The following is a 21,902-nucleotide window of genomic DNA, read 5'->3' as shown; positions in this document are numbered from 1 at the left end:
TGTGAAAAGTGGAATTGGGGGAACATGACAGACCTGTGTATAGGATGCGCTTGAAAATTGTGTTGGAAAAGACTAGATACAGATGGGATGAGATGAGCGATATTAGTGAATTATCAAAATCCGATCATCATCATTTAGTGATCAATGTAGTATGGTTGAATCTGGCATCTTTACTCACATTAACAACTTGGATAGCTACTACAAGATCTAACAAATGTAGCTCATGTGGCTATCATGATGGGTTAGCTTGATTAGGATAGCAATGAGATTGACATTGTTAGAATATCTAGAACTACTCATACACAATCTAATACAACTACTCTTTAGGGTTTTTACATTGTAATCATCATTGGTATTGGAATTTTGTGTCAACTTTTATCCAATTGCTTTAACTTCTTATATGGAGGGATAACCACATCCCTTTGGCTCATCAAGCTTGACCTTCTCATCCTTCTTATATTGGTCATGTTGTACTTGATCTTTTGATTTGCAATATCCCTAATGGTTGTGATATTTTGAAGAGAGCAAATGACTAGATTCTTGATAGTTCTCACCAAAACAAGGTCTCTAGGATGGTAAGCCAACAAGGAAAAATGATGGAGCTTATCGCAATAACTAATGGCAGTGAAAGGCCATTAGGAATGTCGAGCCAACAAGGAAAAACAATAAGTTTCCCCCCATCCATCGTGCTGGAGGTGATGGTCCACAATCATCCACCATCTAGTCTTCTACATGCTCATTTCCATGCTAAGCACAAAGCTCTATATTGGCTCACTAGTCACGAGCCAAAGCACATGCTCTGAGAAAGGTAAAGAGACTAGGTTCGTATAGTTTACGATAATTTTTTGAAAATAATGGTACAAAGTGAAAAATGGGTGTATTGAAAGTGCCATTGTTCTACTTATCATGTGATTTTGTTTAAGTTTTTTAATGGATGCCATGTAGCATCATCAAGTAGCAAGCCTTTGGCACTTGTTGTAGACTAACCATGTACAAATATTTGAAAAAGATATTCCAAATGGTGATCAACAATCGCTCTTATTTTATGGGAAACTTGAGAACTAGATTTGCATGCATACATGCACATGCGCACACACACACCCTCATTTTGTAGCACTTTTATCACAAGTTATATCACAAGTGGAAAACCTCCAAATGGAAGGAATAGGTCAGAGAAACATACACTAAAAATCTAAGAGGAATGCAACATTCTAGTTCAAGAAACAAATAAAGTTGAGCAAACTTTTTTCTCAAGATCGCATATTTGCTTAGTATAAAAGGTTCGCATTTTCTTCCCTAAATTGCACAACTCAAGTACTCTAACATTATCTCTCTACTTGTTAGTGATCTAACTTAATTCGATGGTGGATTAGCTTGTCCATTTAACGAGTGTTTACTCATGCTTTCACTAAACACCTCTCGCAATGCTACTTGTTTAACGATCTTCTTGGTTTCCAGGGGAGCTCAATAGCAATATTGGGTTAGGGATACCTTTCCTTAGCATTATACCAATCGTTTGCAAATTGCATTCAACTTTCACATGACACTAAACTTTAGATGTACTAGGTTGTAACGCTAAGTTATGAGAGTTGTTATGTTGTCAGTCTATGGTCTTATACCATTGCCATTCAGGTTGGGCCGCCCCTACTACAAAAAGCATAACACACGTAAGGTAAGGTAAACCAAAGTTACATTCTAGCATTAATTGTTGTGTGTGTGCGCTTTCCATATTACAACAGACATCCTCTGCGAGTTTTGCTATATTAAGACGATCAGTCCTGATGTTTTCGTCATCGAGAGACCCTTGCCTCTCTTATGCTTCTCTCTCTCTCTCTCAGAATTATATGACCGCACGCCTGCTGGCTTCTCTCCTCAGCTCCTATACCTTATAAGCTGAGATATGAGCCCCCCCTCTGAGTCCTGCAGTATCTGACATGGATAAAGAGAACATCCAGCTTCTTGCCCTCACCTTGTTCGGGATTTGTGGCTTCTTTCTGTTTGTCTTGCTTCTGGTTTTTTATGACCTAGACCAGCATGATGGTGATGATGGCCACAGCAGCACTGGCCGGCCATGGAAGAATCATTATAATCAGCAATCAAAGGACAAGCTGTCTGAAAACGCAGAATTCGATCATATCCATGATCAAGGTATACTTGATGTGTATAATTATGATTATGATGATGATCATCCGGACCTGACCTGTGCAGTACATTTGAATGATGTCCCGCATGGGCATCTTGCAAGTGTTAATGGGCATGAGCTGCCAGCTGATATCAGTACCAGCAGCTTTAATGGAGTTGCAAGAAGATTAAAGAATGAATTAGACTCTTGTAGATTTATCAGACAGGTTTCTGTGGATCAGCTCATGGAGCTGAATTTGTTGCACGAAGGCCGTTGGGCCCGCAGTTACATGGCAATCTTGGATGGAAGAGAGCATGTTGTGGTGAAGAGGTTCAGTACTGATTCAAGTAATGCTACTGCAGCAAAGGTTGATTGTGACCTCTATAACAGAGAAAAGAGCATCTATGAAACAATAGTCTCTGCAAGTCATAATACTAATCAGCATGATGCTTTCACTGAGTGTATGGTAGGCATTAAGGCAGCCACATACTGTAGTCCACATTTGGTGGCCTTGCTGGGCTATTGTGAGGATGGAGACGAGAGATTGCTTGTGTTCGAGCATGTTGCAGGCCATGGGAGTCTTGCTCAGGTAATAGCATCATCGCGATGTCTGAGCAGCAATCTTATCAAGCAGAAAGTTAACTCGGTGCATCCGACGACTGAAGAAGGGTGGCCTATTAATGTGTTGCCATTGCCATGGATCACACGTCTGAAAGTAGCAATTGGGGTGGCTCAGGGATTGGCATTTCTACATCACAAGGGTATCTCACACAGGTATTTCTTAGTTAAGTGATAATGTAATGCATATTAATGATGGCCCAGAATGTCATTTTTATATGCATTACACAAAAGTACTGGATTGAACACTACATAGTTCGTTATACTGCATGATTTATTTAAACTCATGTACTGCCACAGGTACATGCTGCTGTGCCTGTACTGTGCCAATGGTGTGTACCTAATGCATGTGCTGGCATGCATGATTCTGCATCCATGAGTGCATTGACCTACTATAGTGGTAAAGGTATAATTTTATGTGCATATGATCTGTGATCAACACTTGGAGCCTCATCAGTATAAGTTGTCTCACGGTCGTGAATTACGTATAAAGATGGAGGAAAGTAACTACTGCGACACAGTGAATTTGCATATGAGCCTGGTATTGGATAATACTATTCATAAGAGGGAAATCTGAGGCATTGAATATATGGATTATAGGGTAGAATTGTGCTTGATGTAATGATTGATCCTAATGCACGAGCTGGTTCTAAGCTTATGCAATAGCTGTTTTGCAGGGATGTGAAAGCAAGTAGTATCCTTCTTACTGAGGACTACACACCGAAGTTAAGGAGCTTAAGCAAAGCTCAAACCATTAAAGACCAGGGGAAGCCATTGTGTGACATCTATTGCTTTGGCAAGGTATTGCTGGACTTGATATCAGGCCTGGATATCAGTGGCGGCAATGCCGACGATGCACGGCAAGCATGGATGCTACGGGCTCTTGCATTGATGTCAGTGGATCATTCAAATCACAAGAACAGGTACACAAGGGCTCTTCCCTTGATGCCACCTGTGGAAATCATATTAGGCTCAAGCCATGGCCGGTATGGTAATTGTGTCGATGACGATATCATTATTGCAGTTGCTAAGAGCGAGAATGACGACGTTATTCATGGTCCTGGTGATGATAAAGACAATGATAATGGCTGTAACCATGATTGTAGGCGCTGTAACCATAATCATGATCTCAACGTTTCTATTCATGGTTATGACTACTCTAACCATAATCATGGTCATGATAATAGTGCAGTACAGAAAAATCAAGCGAACAGGGATCGCTTGTTGCTAGAGCTCATGAAAGACCCATCTCTGATTTTGGAAGCAGACATGGCAGAAGAGGCAATGGGAGTTGCCTTGATTGCAAATGCATGCTTGAACATCAGAGTCCTCCACAAGCTCTCCATGGATATACTCCTGCAGCTGCTAAAGAATCCAGCCTCGGCTCACCATCATCTGAGACAACTGCAATACTCTCATAATTGATACTTGATACTCGCATAATCAACACTTGATACTTGCATCATCTGAGAGAGCATGAATACTCTCGTAATTGAACTTGATTAACTGAATACTTAAGCGTCAGACTAACTTAATGACATTCCCGACTCTGTTAATATACTGACCTATAGTCAATTCAAGCTTCCACTACAGGAGGCTGATCTATGGTTAACTTCCTTCCTTGGGATAAATAGTGAACTTAAGGTACAAAGTAGTGTTCATATACAAGACTTTTGAGAGGTGTTACAAACAATTTCACCTAGATGGTTTGCAAATTTTTTCATAAATTTCGCATTTGTTTTTTGTAACACTATTGCTAAAGTGACTTTAACGTTAAAATAAATTCTAAAGAATAGTCTCTCCAATAATTTCAAGGTTTTCCTGTGGGGATTAACGTTTTCTCACGGATTTAACATTTCACTAGGGAGTATAAGTAAAGTTGTTGTGAATGCTTGCACAAGCAAGTGCATGTGCATAAGTCTTAGTAGGGCATATAACTAAAGTTTCTCGTGAATGTGTGTTAAAGCAATTGCATGTGCATAAGTCAATAGGGAAAGGGGTGAAAAGAGGTCTAGGGTACATGCCAATATTTTAAAAAGTAACATATAGCCATGCAGTGGGTTGCAATTACTTGATGGAGGAGTGTATTCTTGGAACTCTTCGAAGACGACATATGGTCTTGTTGATGTTAGTTGTTCCACAAAGGGGGATGTAACTGTATAGTGCTCTTCAAAAAAGTGGATTATAAAAGCCTTTGCGTGTCTAGTGATGTTGAGATTTCTTTTTTATGCTATAACTTTAGGGAGGAGCAATTATTACAAGGACATGAAATAAAGTGAAGCCTTGGACAAAACCTTTGTACTCTCTTTAGGTGTTTTTTGGACTTTTAAGGTTAACATATGCAATCAATCAAACTCATTATATTTAAGAGTGTGGGGCTAAAGGGGGGATGATGTTTGGCATTGAGAATAAGAGTGGTCCATCTTAGTATGCGTCATACTTGGAAAACTCTTTTCTTTTTCTTTCTTTATGTAGTTATTGAAAAAACGAATTCAAGAAGGTGACTTAAGGGTCTATAGGATCTATTAGGTTACTAGGATGTGTTTACCAAGGTACTCTAAAAAGGGCATAGAAAGTGTTAGGGTGGTTACATAAGGGTCCATAGACCTTCCTCGATTTATGAGACATATGCTTAGGTCCAGAGTTTATCCCGTCCATCAACAAGTTAATGGCCTCCCTCGCATTTTCATTCAATACATCACTCCAAACTGTCAATCAAGGTCATGCACACAATCATGCCTTGAAATGTTACTTTCATTCATATATGTCATACATCTCAAGGATGTTATGGCTTTGGCAAATAAGGTCCCATTAATTTGAACTACTTGAGTAGGTCCCTCCGCTTCATCACATCATGTGTATAAGGGTCCCTATGTGTGCAAATTCATGAAGACTCCTACGTGTATATTGTATATGCATGAAAGGAAATTAATAGAGATTTTAGTCGAAGAATTCACAATCCCTCATGTTGCATTTTAGGGATAAGAAGGATGTAGGATGTCTAAATTCTCTAGGACCATGATTATGCCCCTATTTTCCTTATGAAGAAGCATGTATATTTTTTTCATACACCTAAATGTCGACAAGGGGGGTGCCTCCCATCCAAATATTAGCCATGAAATAAATGCATCTCCTACTTTCCTTTAATATGAAGATGCATGTATATTTTGCTAGATATTACTAGTTGGTTTGGCTGGTGTTGTCAACTAGACCCGTTAACCACAAACACGGTTTGCGAATTTGCAATGCTCATGTAGCTTCATCTCATTCACTTTGCACTTTTGTGAGCGCTTCCCTTTGCTCACAAAAGAAGAAATCGCATGCTTTCATGCAAAGTACAAGGGTAATTCATGCCTAATGTGCGAAATGTTAGGAGCATGTGTCTATCTACATGCAAAAATGCATTTTGCATGGTTGCTTCCCTTTGCTCACAAAAGAAGAAATCACATGGTTCACATGCAAAGTACTAGGTGCTTCACACCTAATGTGTGAAATATTAGGAACATGTGTCTATCTTCATGCAAAAATACATTCACTTGTGAAATGTTGAACGCGTGAAGACTCTCTCTCTCTCTCTCTCTCTCTCTCCATGCATTTTAGCACTATTTGTGCACCTCTATTTATGGATATTAAAATTACAAAATAATAACTATGATGTGAGTAATACAATTTATTATTTTTTCATAGTTATTGACCCTATAAAACATTAGTCATTTCTCAAATATATTCTCCCCACATTAGACATATACCTACATGCTACAATCTATATCTCAAACACATGGGGATTGACTAAACATGCAAAGTTTCGTTAATAAAACAAATGTTCAAACTATATTTATACTATTATGCATCTTAACAAATCATTCTTAAGTTTCATATAAAGTTTCTTAGATTTAAAAACTGTTCGAAGTATATTCTTACTTTATCAAGGTATTATCCATGCATACACTATAAGTTACGAACCATATAAGAACATTTAAAATGATGGAATTATACTTCAAAAATTTTACCCCATCATCCCCAAAATTGTTAGTGTACACATCTCTAGGAAATTGTTACAATATGCATCACAATAGGCATCACTATCTATGTCGACGCATGTAGGTTTATTTGTGCCGCTAATAGTGATGGTTACAAAAAGGAGTTTATAGGTTGACTATACAACTGTTGTTGAAACACATGCATCTTGAGATGTAGAAGAAAAATGTGTTTATGTATGCATTCCCTACATGTAAGTAGGGAATTACATTTCCTATTTATGACTCTGGGGAATTGTAGGTAGCTATAGGGAACTATCTAACATTTCCTATGTACCTATACCTATAGCTAGGAAACTATATTTACATGTGCCTAGGGAATTTTCCAAAATCTCCTCTATTTATGCATGAATTCTTTACATAAAAACTAGGGAATTACATTTTGCATTTACTATTGTAGGGAATCATAAGTCCCACATACTCCAAAAACTCACTAATTAGAAGACTAAGGAAACTCAATCTTATGGCCTATCTTGTATATTCAACCTTATTAGTAAAATTTAATATCAACCATATTGTCAAAATGAACTTAGTTGTGTGGAAAGTTCAAATAGAATAACAAATTTTTCTAATTATGTTTCAAATGTGCCCACACTAAGACACTAACTAATGTAAATATATAAACTTAGGTCATAAAGGGTACAACATTCATAGTCAAGCATATTATAAAATAAAATTAATTGTGCAAAAAGTTCAATTAGAGTAACACTCTTTCCTTGTAAATTTCCAAATGTGTCAATTCTTAGATACTAAATAATTTAAACAACCAAACTTAAGTCACAAGGGCACCACCTTGTTGTGGTTGCCCTCAAGGTTCTTGGAAATATAGGCAAAACTCTACCATGCAAAATTTCCTCATTGTAGCAATAGATAACTCTTGGGATTCATCTTTTCTAACTAAGTGGTTTGCTTCCCTACCCCAAAAAGAGGTCACTTGCACAACATACATATGTGTCTATTCCAAAAGGCCTTTAGCTTCTTATTACTACCACCCATTTGCAAGATAGGCCTAGCTTTAATCTTGCCCCCATAATTTGGTAGGAGGGACAATATTTAAGCTAATATCTATGGATCATAGGCAACACTTTAATCAAATTAGGCAAAATAAAGGTAGAAAGTAGTCGTCATTTTGTGTTAGAAGGTCCATCCATCATACCTATGGATTGTATATGTTAGCCAATATGTAGCAATAGTTGATGAACCCAATCAAGGCAAATAGTCATTCTAGCAATCACTACTTGGGTACACATATTGAATAGATCAATCATTCTCACCACTCATTTCTTCCATAAAATAAGTATTTGTATACTTTTTGATGCATGTATTTAAAAGTCTACTATTGGAATATTCATGCACCCTCATCTATTTATTACCTTCAATACAACCAAAAATATACTAAATCTCTAATTCTTCTTGGATCCATTACACACATCACCTTGGAGATTTCCTAGTAAACAACCTTCTCTGTGACATAAATAATGCAAATCAAGTCCAATGGTTGAGTTTCATATGTGTAACATCCCCTTGACAAGAACAAAGTATATGGTGAAAGGGATGGCACTGAGGTTGTGCTGCTAACACCTACAACACCTATTTATTATTAGTTTTTACTAATCATCTATTTGGTTAGCTTGTAGGTAACATGCACAATGTCTCATACCTTCTTATGTGCCATGTTCTTTCAATTGATATCACTAAAAAAATCTTGGTATCTAATGAGTGCCCCATTACAAGGCCTCTTGTATACACTATGTAATTCTTAATATTATCCAATAAAACACTCAAAGTGTGAACCTTTGGTTAACTAGTTATATCTTCCAGTGTATTGTTGTCTTAAAACTTAGATCCTATTGCTATTGGTTCGTTGTAACATACACTCAACTCAAGAGTATGGTATGTGTGATAGTCATGCCATGTACTTAGCTTTTCACATTTCCCATGCTCTTTATCTTGGGATCCCATACTCTACCTCACCCATCATCAACATCCAAAAGGATCAATGGTCACTTCCCAAAAGAAGGGGGTTCCATGACTTGAGTACACATTCTTTTCTACTCTTGACATTAGGGTGTACTAACTCTAGGTCCTTTACACTCATCAACATGTCATTGCAAGTTGGGTGATATTAATTTGCATCATGTTATTATTGATTGATCAAAGAACGTTCCTAGAAATCTACACATGGATGTGCATATTCTCAAACTTTGATTATAAAAATCTATTGTCTCATTAGTGGATGTTGTAAATAATCCTTCCTCCAAATCTAATTCAAAAAATGAATCTCATCTTTGAACCACAGCTAGCAAGGCATGGACACTAGCATGTGTACAGTAAAGAATATTCAACTGTAAGGACCAAAGCTATGTTCCTTTTATACTTTTTTCACTTCTCATTAGTGAAGTAGGCTTTGTATGCATTTTATAAGACTCTCATGCTTGCACATGAATATATATAGACATGCTCAATGATGCTCTTCATAATAGGTCTCTCATCACAGTATGGTCTCACACCAACAAGTACAAGCCCTTTCCCACCCATTCTACCCACTTTGATTAATGTTGCAAAGCTAATGCAAGGATCAAAGATATGTAATGATTCTTAGAATCTATTTGCAACCATGTCAATTACAATACTATATCAAAGCATTGTAACATGATATGAGAAACCAAGTTGAGGTAATCATATGCCCTCCTCTAAAGACTATTCTAAATAAAAGTAATATTGACACACACAATTTATGCAAAGTAAAATAGTGTGCATCATTCACAAGGTGTCTCTAATAATGGGAGTTTTTTGAGAGGTATATTGATGCTAACACTACATCCTAGGATTGTTATTTTGAGAGGTATATTTATTGGTATCTACCACTTAGCCATTGTTTATTTGACTTGTGTAGAAATATGATATTGGAAACAACCAATTATGCTTACAAACCCTTATTTCTATAAATGATTATAATATGACTATCTATGTTGGTGATTGGCCTTTAAGCTAAGATAGATCAATTTCATCAGCATAAACTGTCATCAACACTATTGTATTCCATGGGATTACCCCTATGTCAAGAGGTGGTTCTGCTTGGTTTCACCTCCAAGAGACATAAATCCCATAAACAAGATGGTACTAGATGTTTGGTTGATCTACCTATTGTGCACACGAGGATGCTTAGTGCTATACATGGTTGTTCATACTACAAGGCTGGAAGGTATCCCTAGTTTTGACCTTGTCACAATAATTTGGCATTACCAATAATGCTAAGCTTATACCTATGGACCATAAGCACATACTTTAATCAAGCTAGGCATAGTAAAGGTGAAACATAGCTATCCTTCTATGCTAAAATGTCCATCCACCTTGCTTTGAATTGTATATGCTAGCCAAAATGTGGTCTAAGTCATTGATTGCCATCTAAGAGAGTAGGAATTCCAACAATCATTAGTTGGGCATGCATATTCCATGGATAGACTAGGCATTCTTACTACTACCATAAAAGGGCGTTTGTAGAGTTTGTGGTGCATGGTGTTGAGAATAGCAAATGACGCTTAACATGAATGCCCAAAGGAGGCTTGCCCATAAGTGGATTTTTATGAGAGAGAGACAATGATGTATGCTCTAGGAAGAGATGTCTAAAATCCCATAAGCACAGCGAGAAGAGTGGTACTATCCAAAATATATAAAGGCATGTACTTGTTGACACTCATTTCATTGAAATAGTACAATATCTCTGTGTCACTCAAGATTGTGTTTATGAGTCCAAGTTAATATATATCGGAACCTAATTCATTTGAGTTATAATTCCTTATCTCAATGATGTTTTATATTTATAACCTCTGTCCGCCATTGCTAGCATAGCTCTAAATCCGTGTTTCTTGACATGGTATCAGAGCCATGGCTCAACTAAGCTAGTAGTGTGATTTCTTCTTCTTTGCATGGTTTGAGGTTTGCATTGGAGGAGCTAAGAAAGGGGGACAGCTTGGTCCAAGGGTCTACTCTGAAAAGAGAGAAGGGAGAGATGATGCTCTTCATCCTCCCCGCCATCATTCCCAACCTGTCATCTCAACACCATCAATCCATCTTGTCTTCATCTTGCGTGCATCTTCCAAAGTTGTTGCCGACTTCTATCGTCATGGCCCACAAGCTCATGCGTGCAGTGCAGTACTCGTCTTATGGCAACGGCCCCTCTGCTGCTCTCAAGCATGTAGAGGTACCAGTTTCGACACCCAAGAAGGATGAGATTCTAGTAAAGCTTGAAGCTACAAGCGTGAATCCTATAGATTGGAAAATACAAAAAGGGATATTGTGGCCTCTTATGCCTGGGAAGTTTCCACATATACCTGGCATTGACACTGTTGGAGAAGTAGTATCTATTGGTCCTAGAGTTGGCACATTTACTGTTGGTGATAAAGTTGTTAGCTGGCTCAATCCCCTTGGTTTTGCAGAGTTCAGTGCAGCTTCTCTGAAGTACACGGCCAAGAGGCCAACAAAATGTTCTGCTATAGATGGATCATGTTTTCCTGTTGCAGGGCTAACAGACTTGCAATCAATATGTCATGTTGCTAGTGTAAAACTTGATGGAAGCAGTACACCGAAAAACCTTCTTATCACAATTGCATCAGGCGCTGTTGGGTTGTAAGCTATTTAGATTGCAAAGCTTGGTGGTGCCCATGTGACAGCAACTTGTGGAGCTCGTAGCATAAATCTTGTAAAAAAATTAGGTGTTGATGAAGTTTTACATTACAAAACTCCTGAAGGAGAGGCACTTAAGAGTCTATCTAGTCGTACATATGATGCAATCATTCACTATACAATCGAGATTCCATGGTGCAATTTTAGCCCAAATCTTAAGCCTGAGCCAAAGTGATAGATCTCACTCCAAATGCTAAATCTTTGGCAACCACTACTCTTAATAAATTGACCCTATCAAAGCAAAAGTTGGTTTCATTTATGATGTTGGCAAATGCGAAGTATCTGGAACTGCTTGTGAATCTTGTGAAGGATGGTAATTTGAAGACAGTGGGGTTGATAGTAAGCACCGTCTGTCAAGAGGTAAAGAGGCATGGGAAAGGAGTATATAAGGACATGCGATTGGCAAGGTGGCTGTAACATTTGAAAAAGACTGAAGAAAAAAGAGAAGTACTACACATCAAAAAAAGGGATAAGGAACACAACAAAGGAAAAGAGAATGAAGACAAAGACAACCAAGAAGACCCAGAAAATTGAGAAAAGCAAAGAATGCCAAAGAAGCATAAAGAAGATAAAGGACTTTCCACTTCTGACAACAAAGGATCTCCCTTAGTGGATTGTGTTTCCCATAGTGGATGTAAAACCCTACCAAGATATAAAGTTTCAAGACTTAACTTGACTAGGTTGCCAAAGAGCTAGTCTCCTGGTGCATGTTTACATGCAAGGGGGGCAAAAGCCAGCAAGGGTAGAGACTCATCATTTGAGGGGGGTGTTGAGAATAGCAAATGATGCTTAACATGAATGCCCAAAAGAGGCTTGCCCATAAGTGGATTTGTATGAGAGAGAGACAATGATGTATGCTCTAGGAAGAGATGTCTAAAATCCCATAAGCACAGCGAAAAGAGTGGTACTATCCAAAAGCTATAAAGGCACGTACTTGTTAACACTCATTTCAATGAAATAGTACAATAATTTTGTGTCACCCAAGATTGTGTTTATGAGTCCAAGTTAATCTATCTTGGAGCCTAATTCACTTGAGTTATAATTATTTATCTCAATCATGTTTTATATTTATAACCTCCATCCACCATAGCTAGCATAGCTCTAGATCCGTGTTTCTTAACACATGGCTTTAGAAGTCTCCTATTTGGAAATTCATCCACCCTTGTATTACCTATAAAATACCCAATGATTCATTAAACCTCTAATTTATCTTCGCTAATATAAATCAGGTCCAATGGTTGAGTTTCCTATGTGTAACACCCATTTGATAAGAATAATGTCTATAGTTGGATACGGTGAAAGAGATGGCAACCAAGTTGTGCCACTAACAATTGCACCATAGATTTTTTTGCATTAGTCCTTATAATAAAATATTCAAAGCATGAACCTTTGATAAACTAATTATATTTTCCAATGTATTTTTATCTTTAAACTTAGCTCATATTGCTACTGCTTTATTGTAGTGCACACCCACACACATTCTCTCTCCCTCTCTCTCCACTTCAATTTGAATAGTGTTTGATTAATATGGTAAGGTTCTCTTATTACTACATTCTGGAAAAAAAAACCACATCAATCAACCACTAAGAAAAATTTAAATAAAAGAATATTTTAATCCCATGCTAATTACCTAGGTATGCTTTATCCAATTCACGCAATAGTACTTGTTCTTCTCTTCTTAGATTTTCATGGGTGGATTTTATCAATAGGAAAGTAGTTGAGGCAATGTTCAATACACATTACACTCCATCATGAGTTCTTTGAGGTTTATGGTTTCTTTAAAAAAAGTGAGAGAGCAAACAGAAGTACAATAGTTGTGTCAAATAGAGAAGTTGCATAATTTGCATTGAGATGATTTGCGATGTGATACAGGTTTGAGTTCAATCTCAAATGCTGGATGCTGATTAAGGCATTTAATATTGGGAACTAGGAGGTTGGTCTAAGTGATGTAAATTCCTACAAAAAGTGGGCATAGATGAAACTACCATTTCAAATTTGTGACAATGTTAGTGATGGGACCCACAGATGAAACTAACATTTCAAATTTGTGACAATGTGTGCATAAAATGAGCTATGCTTTGGTGGAACCATTTATAGAAGGCACAAAAGAGTGCTTGATCTAAGAGTGACCTAATAGTGCTTTCCTTGGCACCTTATTTTGAGAACATCTTGGAACAAGGCTAAGAAATATGTAGCCTCACATCTAGTTCTATTAGCTATGGAAGTACAATTAATCTAGTTGATGATCTTTGTATGCACATTAGATGGTAGATACTATAGTAAGAAATATGAGAAGATCAAGATATCTATTTCTTACATATTTTTCTATTTTAAAAAATAGATACAAGATTTTGAAGATCAGATATGTTCCAATGGAAGTGCAAGAAGCATGATTTCATGTTATAAATGAGAATGAATGACTCATATCCCTATAATAACCAAGACATGAGTAGAATTAGTTCTAGATTATAACATGAAATCATGCTTCTTGCACTTCCATTGGAACATATCTGATCTTCAAAATCTTGTATCTATTTTTTTAAAATAGAAAAATATGTAAGAAATAGATATCTTGATCTTCTCATATTTCTTACTATAGTATCTACCATCTAATGTGCATACAAAGATCATCAACTAGATTAATTGTACTTCCATAGCTAATAGAACTAGATGTGAGGCTACATATTTCTTAGCCTTGTTCCAAGTGTTCTCAAAATAAGGTGCCAAGGCCCATGGTACCTTGTGCATTATACATACATAAATCTAAGCTCTAAAGATTATGGTTGGAAAAAGCTTATCATATTCAAAAATCATATGATAAATTGCGCATAAGAAAAAGGCCCAAGGCCACAACTGATCTATGTGGTAAAACACTGATGAAAACGAATAGTCAACGAATTTGACAAGTAGGCACAAATATGATTGGTCCTACAGTTCTATGATAAGCTATTGGCATTGGCATAGCTCGGCATACATTGGGAGGTCTATGCATAGGTCCCTACAGAAAGAGAAGTCTACTTCATTCTCGAAGTTTTCTTGTACTCCAAACTCTTTGCCTAGATTGCCTATGATTGTTTCATTCACATGCTGCAAGCTATCCTCGTTCTCCACCCCATGCAATATACCAACTCCTCTATGTGCATACTCTCCTCATGTATGCTAGGAACATTTCTTTCATCATATACTCGAGACTCTGAGTGATATGTTGTGCTTGTGGCACCTACAGAAGGGGATGAACACCTTCAATGGTTCTCCCTTGTATGCACATTGATAGGATGAGTTCCTTGAATGGTTCTCCATTAGTGCAGGGCATGTTTCTAAGAGAAAATTACTTTTCATCTTGGGCAGAAGGTTGATGGGGATGCTTATCCTTTCTAGACATGAGACTTGTAAGTGTGAACGGGGGTGAAGCTGTACGTGGGTGATGCCATAATATTCATATCTCAAGTACTAACGTCTATGTGATTTGATTATTTAATGGAATTTCAATTATTAGTTGATTTATTATGGCTAGTTGCATTTATTCAATTAACTATTTTTTAACATGATTTTTTGAATTTTTGATAGGTGATGTGTAGAGAGCAAGGTGAATTGGTTACATGTGGCAAGTGTAATTTATTCCATTGAATTCTTGATTAAATTATTTAAATAAACACACCGTTGTTTATTCTAAGGCATGTGTACATCCTCTTTGTAAATACTAATTGATACTTGAGATTTTAAGACATATATTAAAGACATTTTAGAAATATTTTATGGCTCTCAGCAATTGTGAGTTGTGTAATTCAGTTAACTCAAACTCTTTTCTCAAAAGAGTGATTGTAAAGGGCCTATCTTTGGGCAAAGAAAGATTCATGGAGGAGATGCCCACTCCATGTAGTACAAGGGGAAAATGCACAAAATAGTGTGTCGCTCAATTTTTCTTTACTCTTCTTTAAGTCTATTTTGAGTTTTATGAGTCATGCTTTCAATTTTATAAGAAAAAGAGAGAGAGGGAGAGCTTCTTTTGCTAGCTATGTGCAAATCTTGCATCCAATCTAGACAACACTGGTATAGAGCTCGACTTATATCTAGGGCTCAGGTTTTACAATTCGCATCTTAGCTCAAACCGACTTCACGACTAGATTCCCAGGTCTTCAAAACCCCAAACCCCTCTATCTCTACTTAGAAATTTTGCAGTTTAATCTGATATTGAAAAATCCAACCCCCTATCATGGCACCATCATTTAGTGAGTTTTAGGCTAAGAGAAGGTTTATTCAAGCTTCATTAAGCTTAGTTAATAAGCTTTGTATAAGCTTAAATAAGCTTAAAGCTTCGTTTTTAATTTTGTGGGGGAAGAGGGGTGTTTTTGGCTGTTGCTAGAGCAAATCGATGCCATACTCTTGTTCTTTGAGATCAAGTTTTTTTTAAAATTAAGGCTAAAAGCCTTAATCAATCACTTCTAACTTACTCAAATCCAACTTCTTTTACTCCAAGTCACTTGCAAACTACTCAGATTAGCCCAAATCATAATTGACTTTCAACCTTTAAGAGGTGATCCCTGTGCGGTCACTTCGGGATTGCGAAACTTCATCAAAAGACCATTAAAAATTATGGCCTTTCTTCCTTGTTCCATCTTATCATTTTACCAAGAAGTCACTCTTTATTTTAGTGCTTACATGCCAAAAATTTTATTGCTATGGGTGAAGAGTTTTTAACTATAAGGTGTCTTTATTATTCCGATATCTTTATCAAGCCATCTACAATCATCATGTCTCATGAATGACCATCGAGCATGGAAAATTTTGATTCTACATCGCTGCTTCTTGAAGTAACCATGGAGCAATGCATGAATTTATTAGCCATGCAACTAGAAGATGAGCACCAACATCGAACCCAACTAGAGCAAGAGCTGCAAACTCTCAAGAGTCCATCCCAAATTTCCTCTGTCGATGAGGCTATGATCTATACCATCAATGCCACTCTTGAAGGGAAATCTATCTGCAAAGAGGTGAAGATAAGCAAATGTACCTTTAAGTTTAATACTTAATAGTATTAAAGATGGTGGTAAGGTTCTCTCTTGCCTAAGTCAAATCGACTCATATTTTGATAATAAAAGTTATGTAAAAAATGATAAAATCAATTATGTTTCACATTATTTTATCAACAAAGCTTCTTTATGGTGAGATGTCACATGCAAGGGATTGGAGCCATGGAAGGAATGACTCTCCTGGAAACACAATCAGACCAAAATCTATGCTGAGATTTGATCTCTCACCCATAAAACATAAAGAAAAGAACACGTGTATGCATCATCATCCTCTTCATTCTCATCACTCTCCATAAATATCATTGCAAAAAGCACGAGCTGAGATATATATACATATACATATATATATATATATATATATATATATATATGTATATATATATATATGTGTATATGTATATATATATATATATATATATATATATATACATATACACATATATATATATATACATATATATATATATATATATATATATATATATATATATATATATATATATGTGTGTGTGTGTGTGTGTGTGTGTGTGTGTGTGTGTGTGTGTGTGTGTGTGTGTGTGTGTGTGTGTGTGTGTGTATGTGTGTGTGTGTGTATGTATATATGTATATAACTTCTTTTTCGACACATGCAATGGGGGAATGTGCATGTGAGAGAGAAGGGGTGTTTTCAAGGAGCACACACCCAATCATCTACCACATGCACCCCTTCATAAAAGAATTTATTAATTATAATATTTTCTTGTTTACATTGGCCTTAACCACCACATGTTTAAGATGTTTCATGACCTTCAAAAATATGGCCTCCTTATACAAATTCAACGTTTGGTGAAACATAATGAAACTATGTTAGTGTATAATGTTGTTCATGTAGATGCATTAGGGTGCTAATTTTGAGAATCTCTAGGCTTCATCATTCTCCTCGAACACAATTCCAAAGCCAAAGCATAAAAAAGAAGAACCACCAAAACACTTGATATTTCTTGAGCATCGATGATGAAGTCAACGAGTTGTAGGGAGACTAGCCAAGGACCACCACACCAAGGAGGCCATTCCCTGCTTTTTACCACCATGAGCTCTCACACTTCAAACTTGCAAAGGAATACATTCTTCCTCATGCCGACAAGTCTACTTCAACCAATAGTGTGTTGAGAATGCTCCATGTAGAAACACTCTTTACCAATAACCATGGTTAAATATGTATATCATGAACATATATTATCGTGAATTGACAAGAAGTTGATGATGGAAGATTCTACACGATCAAAACACTGCTACACCCTTGCTGATGATGATGAAAAAGCAAGAATCATAGTCTCAATGGTGATGATAGATGCGAGTGAATTAGGAGATGAGGGAAGCTTGCTGTGCCTCATGCTTTAAAAATGATCAGAGCCCGATGAACAAGTCAATGTATTATGATTGGTAGCCTTCAGTGATCATCACATTCGCGCTGCCTGAGAAAAGTGATGGATAGCTAAACCTTGTTTTCATTCTTCCTTTGTGGATCACTGCTTTTGGAAGAATTCGATAGTACCTTGCCAGCAATTTGATCAATAGCATTGCAATATCCCATGAGCATTTGATTTCCTAGCCAGTGCACTAGAAATGGAGCCACGGAAGGAATGCCTCTCTTGGGAACACAATCAAAGCAAAATCTGTGCCGAGATTCGATCTCTTACCCATGGAACATAAATAAAAGAACACATATTTGCATCATCATCCTCATCACTCTCCATAATTATCCTTGTAGAAAATATACGAGAGAGAGAGAGAGAGAGAGAGAGAGAGAGAGAGAGAGAGAGAGAGAGAGAGAGAGAGAGAGAGAGAGAGAGAGAGAGAACTTTTTTGACACATGCAATTGGGAGATGTGCATGTGAGAGAGAAGGAGTGTTTTCAAGGAGCACACATTGAATCATCCGCCACATGCACCCCTTCATAAAATAATTTATTAATAATAATATTTTCTTGTTTGCATTGGCCTTAACCACCACAGGTTTAAGATGTTGCATGACCTTCAAATATATGGCCTCCTTATACAAATTCAACATTTGATGAAACATAATGAAACTATATTAGTGTACAGTATTGTTCATGTAGATGCATTCGAGTGCCAAATTTTTAGCATCTCTAGGCTTCATCAAGGGCACTGATCATTCTCTTACATAGAAAGAATTCCGTAAGAAGGTTCTTACTAAATTTCTTCATGCCCAATTTGAGATTTGTGTGCAACAACAATGGAATGCCTTGATGCAGTGAGAGCGAGAGACCATTCCTCAGTACATCAAAAGATTTTGGAATGCTTTGCTGCAACTTTAAATGGTTGAGCATATAGACAAATCGACTTTTAAAAGGAAGTATATGTCCAACCTTCTTTCATCTTTCTAAACTAAAGTCAACATATTTAAACCCAACACATTGAACGAGGCTATCTCTTTGGCGCATGACACTGAAAGAAAACAAACTAAAGATAGATGATAACTTTCAGCTTCCACATGAAATAATATGGGTAACAACAATTCTCGTTTTAATGCTCTTTGGCACATGACACTGAAAGGAAAAAAACTAAAGATAGATGATAACTTTTAGCTTCCACATGAAATAATATGGGTAACAACAATTCTCATTTTAATTATTTTCATGCTTCCAACTTCAAGTTGGAGCGAATTGTCCTAATTTTCAATCTTGGATGATAAATTTTTACGATAATGTAAGAAGCCAACCTACTTCAAATTCTAATTCCAAGATTTCTCATCTACCTACTACTTTGTCTAAGTTTTTTAATCTAAAAATGTTAATCTAAGTGTCTCAAATACCAATTCCAATAATGTAATTTGCTATAAATATAATTTATTTGGCCATATCTCAAGTCATTATCCTTTGGGAAACACTCGTGAGATTGGAAAAAGCCTACTGTAGATTTAAATTATCTTGGATATGACAAAGCTTTGAAGACCTTGAAGTAATGCCTGATTTTGATGAAGCCACACTTATGGGAAAAAAACACTAATGACATTGATGAACCTACTAGTAAATTTTCTATCCATGTTTTATTGAAAATGAGATGTAAAATCCATAATAATAAAATGACTGTTTTGCAAGATGACAAAAGTATGCACGACTTTATTTCAGAAAAGGTAGTCCAAAAATTGTAACTTAAAAATGTTTCATCCACTTATAGAATCCAGACTACATTTTAGGGCAACGATATAACAGAACTAAATAAGTACATGGATTAAAACTTTACATTGGACCTTATAGAGAAAAATGAAATTTTCTATAGCACAATTACAATATGCTAATGTAATTTTAGGTATACCTTGGCAGCATCAATTTAATCCTAATATTGCTTATAACAAACATTCAATGCATATCAAACATGAAGGTAATTTTTTTAAAAAAAGAAGGACTAATAGACCCACTGAGCTATACCCATTAATTAGTCACACTCAGGTGAAGTATGACATTCAAAAACAATTAAAATCTTTTCTCCTATTACTTAAAGAGGTTGAAGTTGCTAAGTTTAAGTTGACCATAAGGCAACAAAATTTTATTAATAAAATTTTTGATTGTTTTTATTCTGATTTGCCTCTGTCACTTTTTTCATCACGACTCGAGAATCATCAAATTGACCTTCTATCTGATAGTCAACCTCCTTATAAATCTCCCTATCACCATAATCATATTAAACAAAAAGAAATAAAAAAACAAATTGAATAACTATTAAATAGAAAGTTAATTGGACCTAATAGTTTACCTTTTGGAGCTCTTGTTCTTTTCGTAAAGAAAAATAATCAAACCTATCATATGTGCATAGACTATAGAGCTCTAAATAAAATTAATATTAAAAATCGATATCTAATTCCTTGTGTAGATGATATGTTAGACAAATTCCAAGGTGCTACTGTGTTTAGCAAGATAGATCTTAAGTCTGGTTATCATCAAGTATGCATAGCTACTCTTGACATTTATACAACTATCTTTAGGACCCAATTTGGCCATTACAAATTTCTCGTAATGCCCTTTGATCTTAGTAATGTATTTGCCACTTTTAGTAGAATGATGAATCAAAAACTTTTAAATTTTCAATATTGTATTATTGTCTTTTTTTATGATATCCTTGTTTTTAGTGAATGAGAACATGAACATCATTTATCTTTAGTCTTTACTTTACTAAAACAATATCATCTTTTGCTAACCCAAAAAGAGTTTTTTTTTTATAAAATAAATTGAATATTCTTATCATATTGTGTGTGCTAAATTGAGGCTATTGATACATGGCCTACACCTAAAAATATGCATGAAGTCTACTCATTTCTAGGACTAGTCAGTTTTTATCATAAATTTGTTAGAAACTTTTCATTACTTACTTTGCTATTAACTTTGTTATTAAAGAAAGGTTTAGTATTTCATTAGGGTGAAAATAAATAGTAATCCTTTGATTTACTAAAGCATGCATTAACTCACACACCTGTTTTACAACTTTCTTATTTCAATAAAACATTCTTTCTAGTTACCAATACTAGTAGTTTTGGCATTGGTGCCATATTGATGCAAGATGACCATCCAATTTCATACTTTAGTTGTAAATGCATATTTCTATGCTTTCTACATCTTCATTAGATGCTATGAAAAATACTTATTTGCATGACCCTGATTTTCATGATGCTTGGTTGAATTTGCCTCAAAACTAATGGATTTCTGTTAATAATTTTTATGTTTCTAATGGATTCCTCTTTTATGAGAAACATTTGTGTGTTACTCACCCCTTTCATCATTTTGTTGTGTAAGAAGTTCATGATCAACTTTATATGGGACATTGTGGCATCATTTCTACTCTTTGTAATTTGCAAGAAGATTTTATTGGTCTCACATGAATCAAGATGTTTCTTCTTTTGTTTTTAAGTACCTTGTTTGCCAACAAATAAAAAGACATGGTAAGTAGTGTGGTTTGTTAATGTCTTAACTTATTCCTAACTCACCTTGGGAATAAATCTCAATGGACTTTATTACTGGTTTGCCACTGACTTCATTGCAAAATAATATACTTTGGACTATTGTCAATAGATTTAGTAAGAAATTATATTTTATTCCATGCAAGAAAACTCTAACTGCTTCACAATTGCTAATCTTTTTCTTAAGCATATCTTTGTACATCATGGTTTTCTAACATTATTGTATCTAATCATGGTCCTTATTTTTGGAATAACTTTTGAATAACTCTATTCTCTAAATTGGGTACTAAAATTGACTTTAGTTCATCCTTTCACCCTGAGACTTGTGGCAAAATTGAAGCTACTAATAGCCTATACTTGATTTAATTCATGCATATACTATCTCTTCCCCTAGTACATAGGATCAGCATTTACATCTTTTACAATTTGCCCACAATAGTACACCTCACTTTGCCAC

The 21,902-nt window shown here is 35.9% G+C and overlaps 1 protein-coding gene and 1 pseudogene across 1 annotated transcript; both read left to right on the top strand.

Moving 5' to 3' along the window:
* Positions 1-1,714: 1,714 nt before the first annotated feature.
* On the top strand, positions 1,715-4,203 carry LOC148009906 (uncharacterized). The gene is made up of 2 exons (XM_087673314.1): positions 1,715-2,896; positions 3,418-4,203. Exons 1-2 carry the CDS (start codon positions 1,935-1,937, stop codon positions 4,163-4,165), a joined length of 1,710 nt encoding a protein of 569 aa, XP_087529440.1. The 5' UTR covers positions 1,715-1,934; the 3' UTR covers positions 4,166-4,203.
* A 6,141-nt stretch (positions 4,204-10,344) lies between these two features.
* LOC148009905 (chloroplast envelope quinone oxidoreductase homolog pseudogene) lies at positions 10,345-11,897 on the top strand (annotated as a pseudogene).
* The last annotated feature ends 10,005 nt before the right edge of the window (positions 11,898-21,902 follow it).

This window comes from Lygodium microphyllum, chromosome 30, assembly GCF_053477565.2.
Source record: "Lygodium microphyllum isolate KBCC chromosome 30, Lygodium_microphyllum_v1.1.10, whole genome shotgun sequence".
NCBI lineage: Eukaryota > Viridiplantae > Streptophyta > Polypodiopsida > Schizaeales > Lygodiaceae > Lygodium > Lygodium microphyllum.
This window is presented reverse-complemented; position numbering and strand designations above follow the sequence as displayed.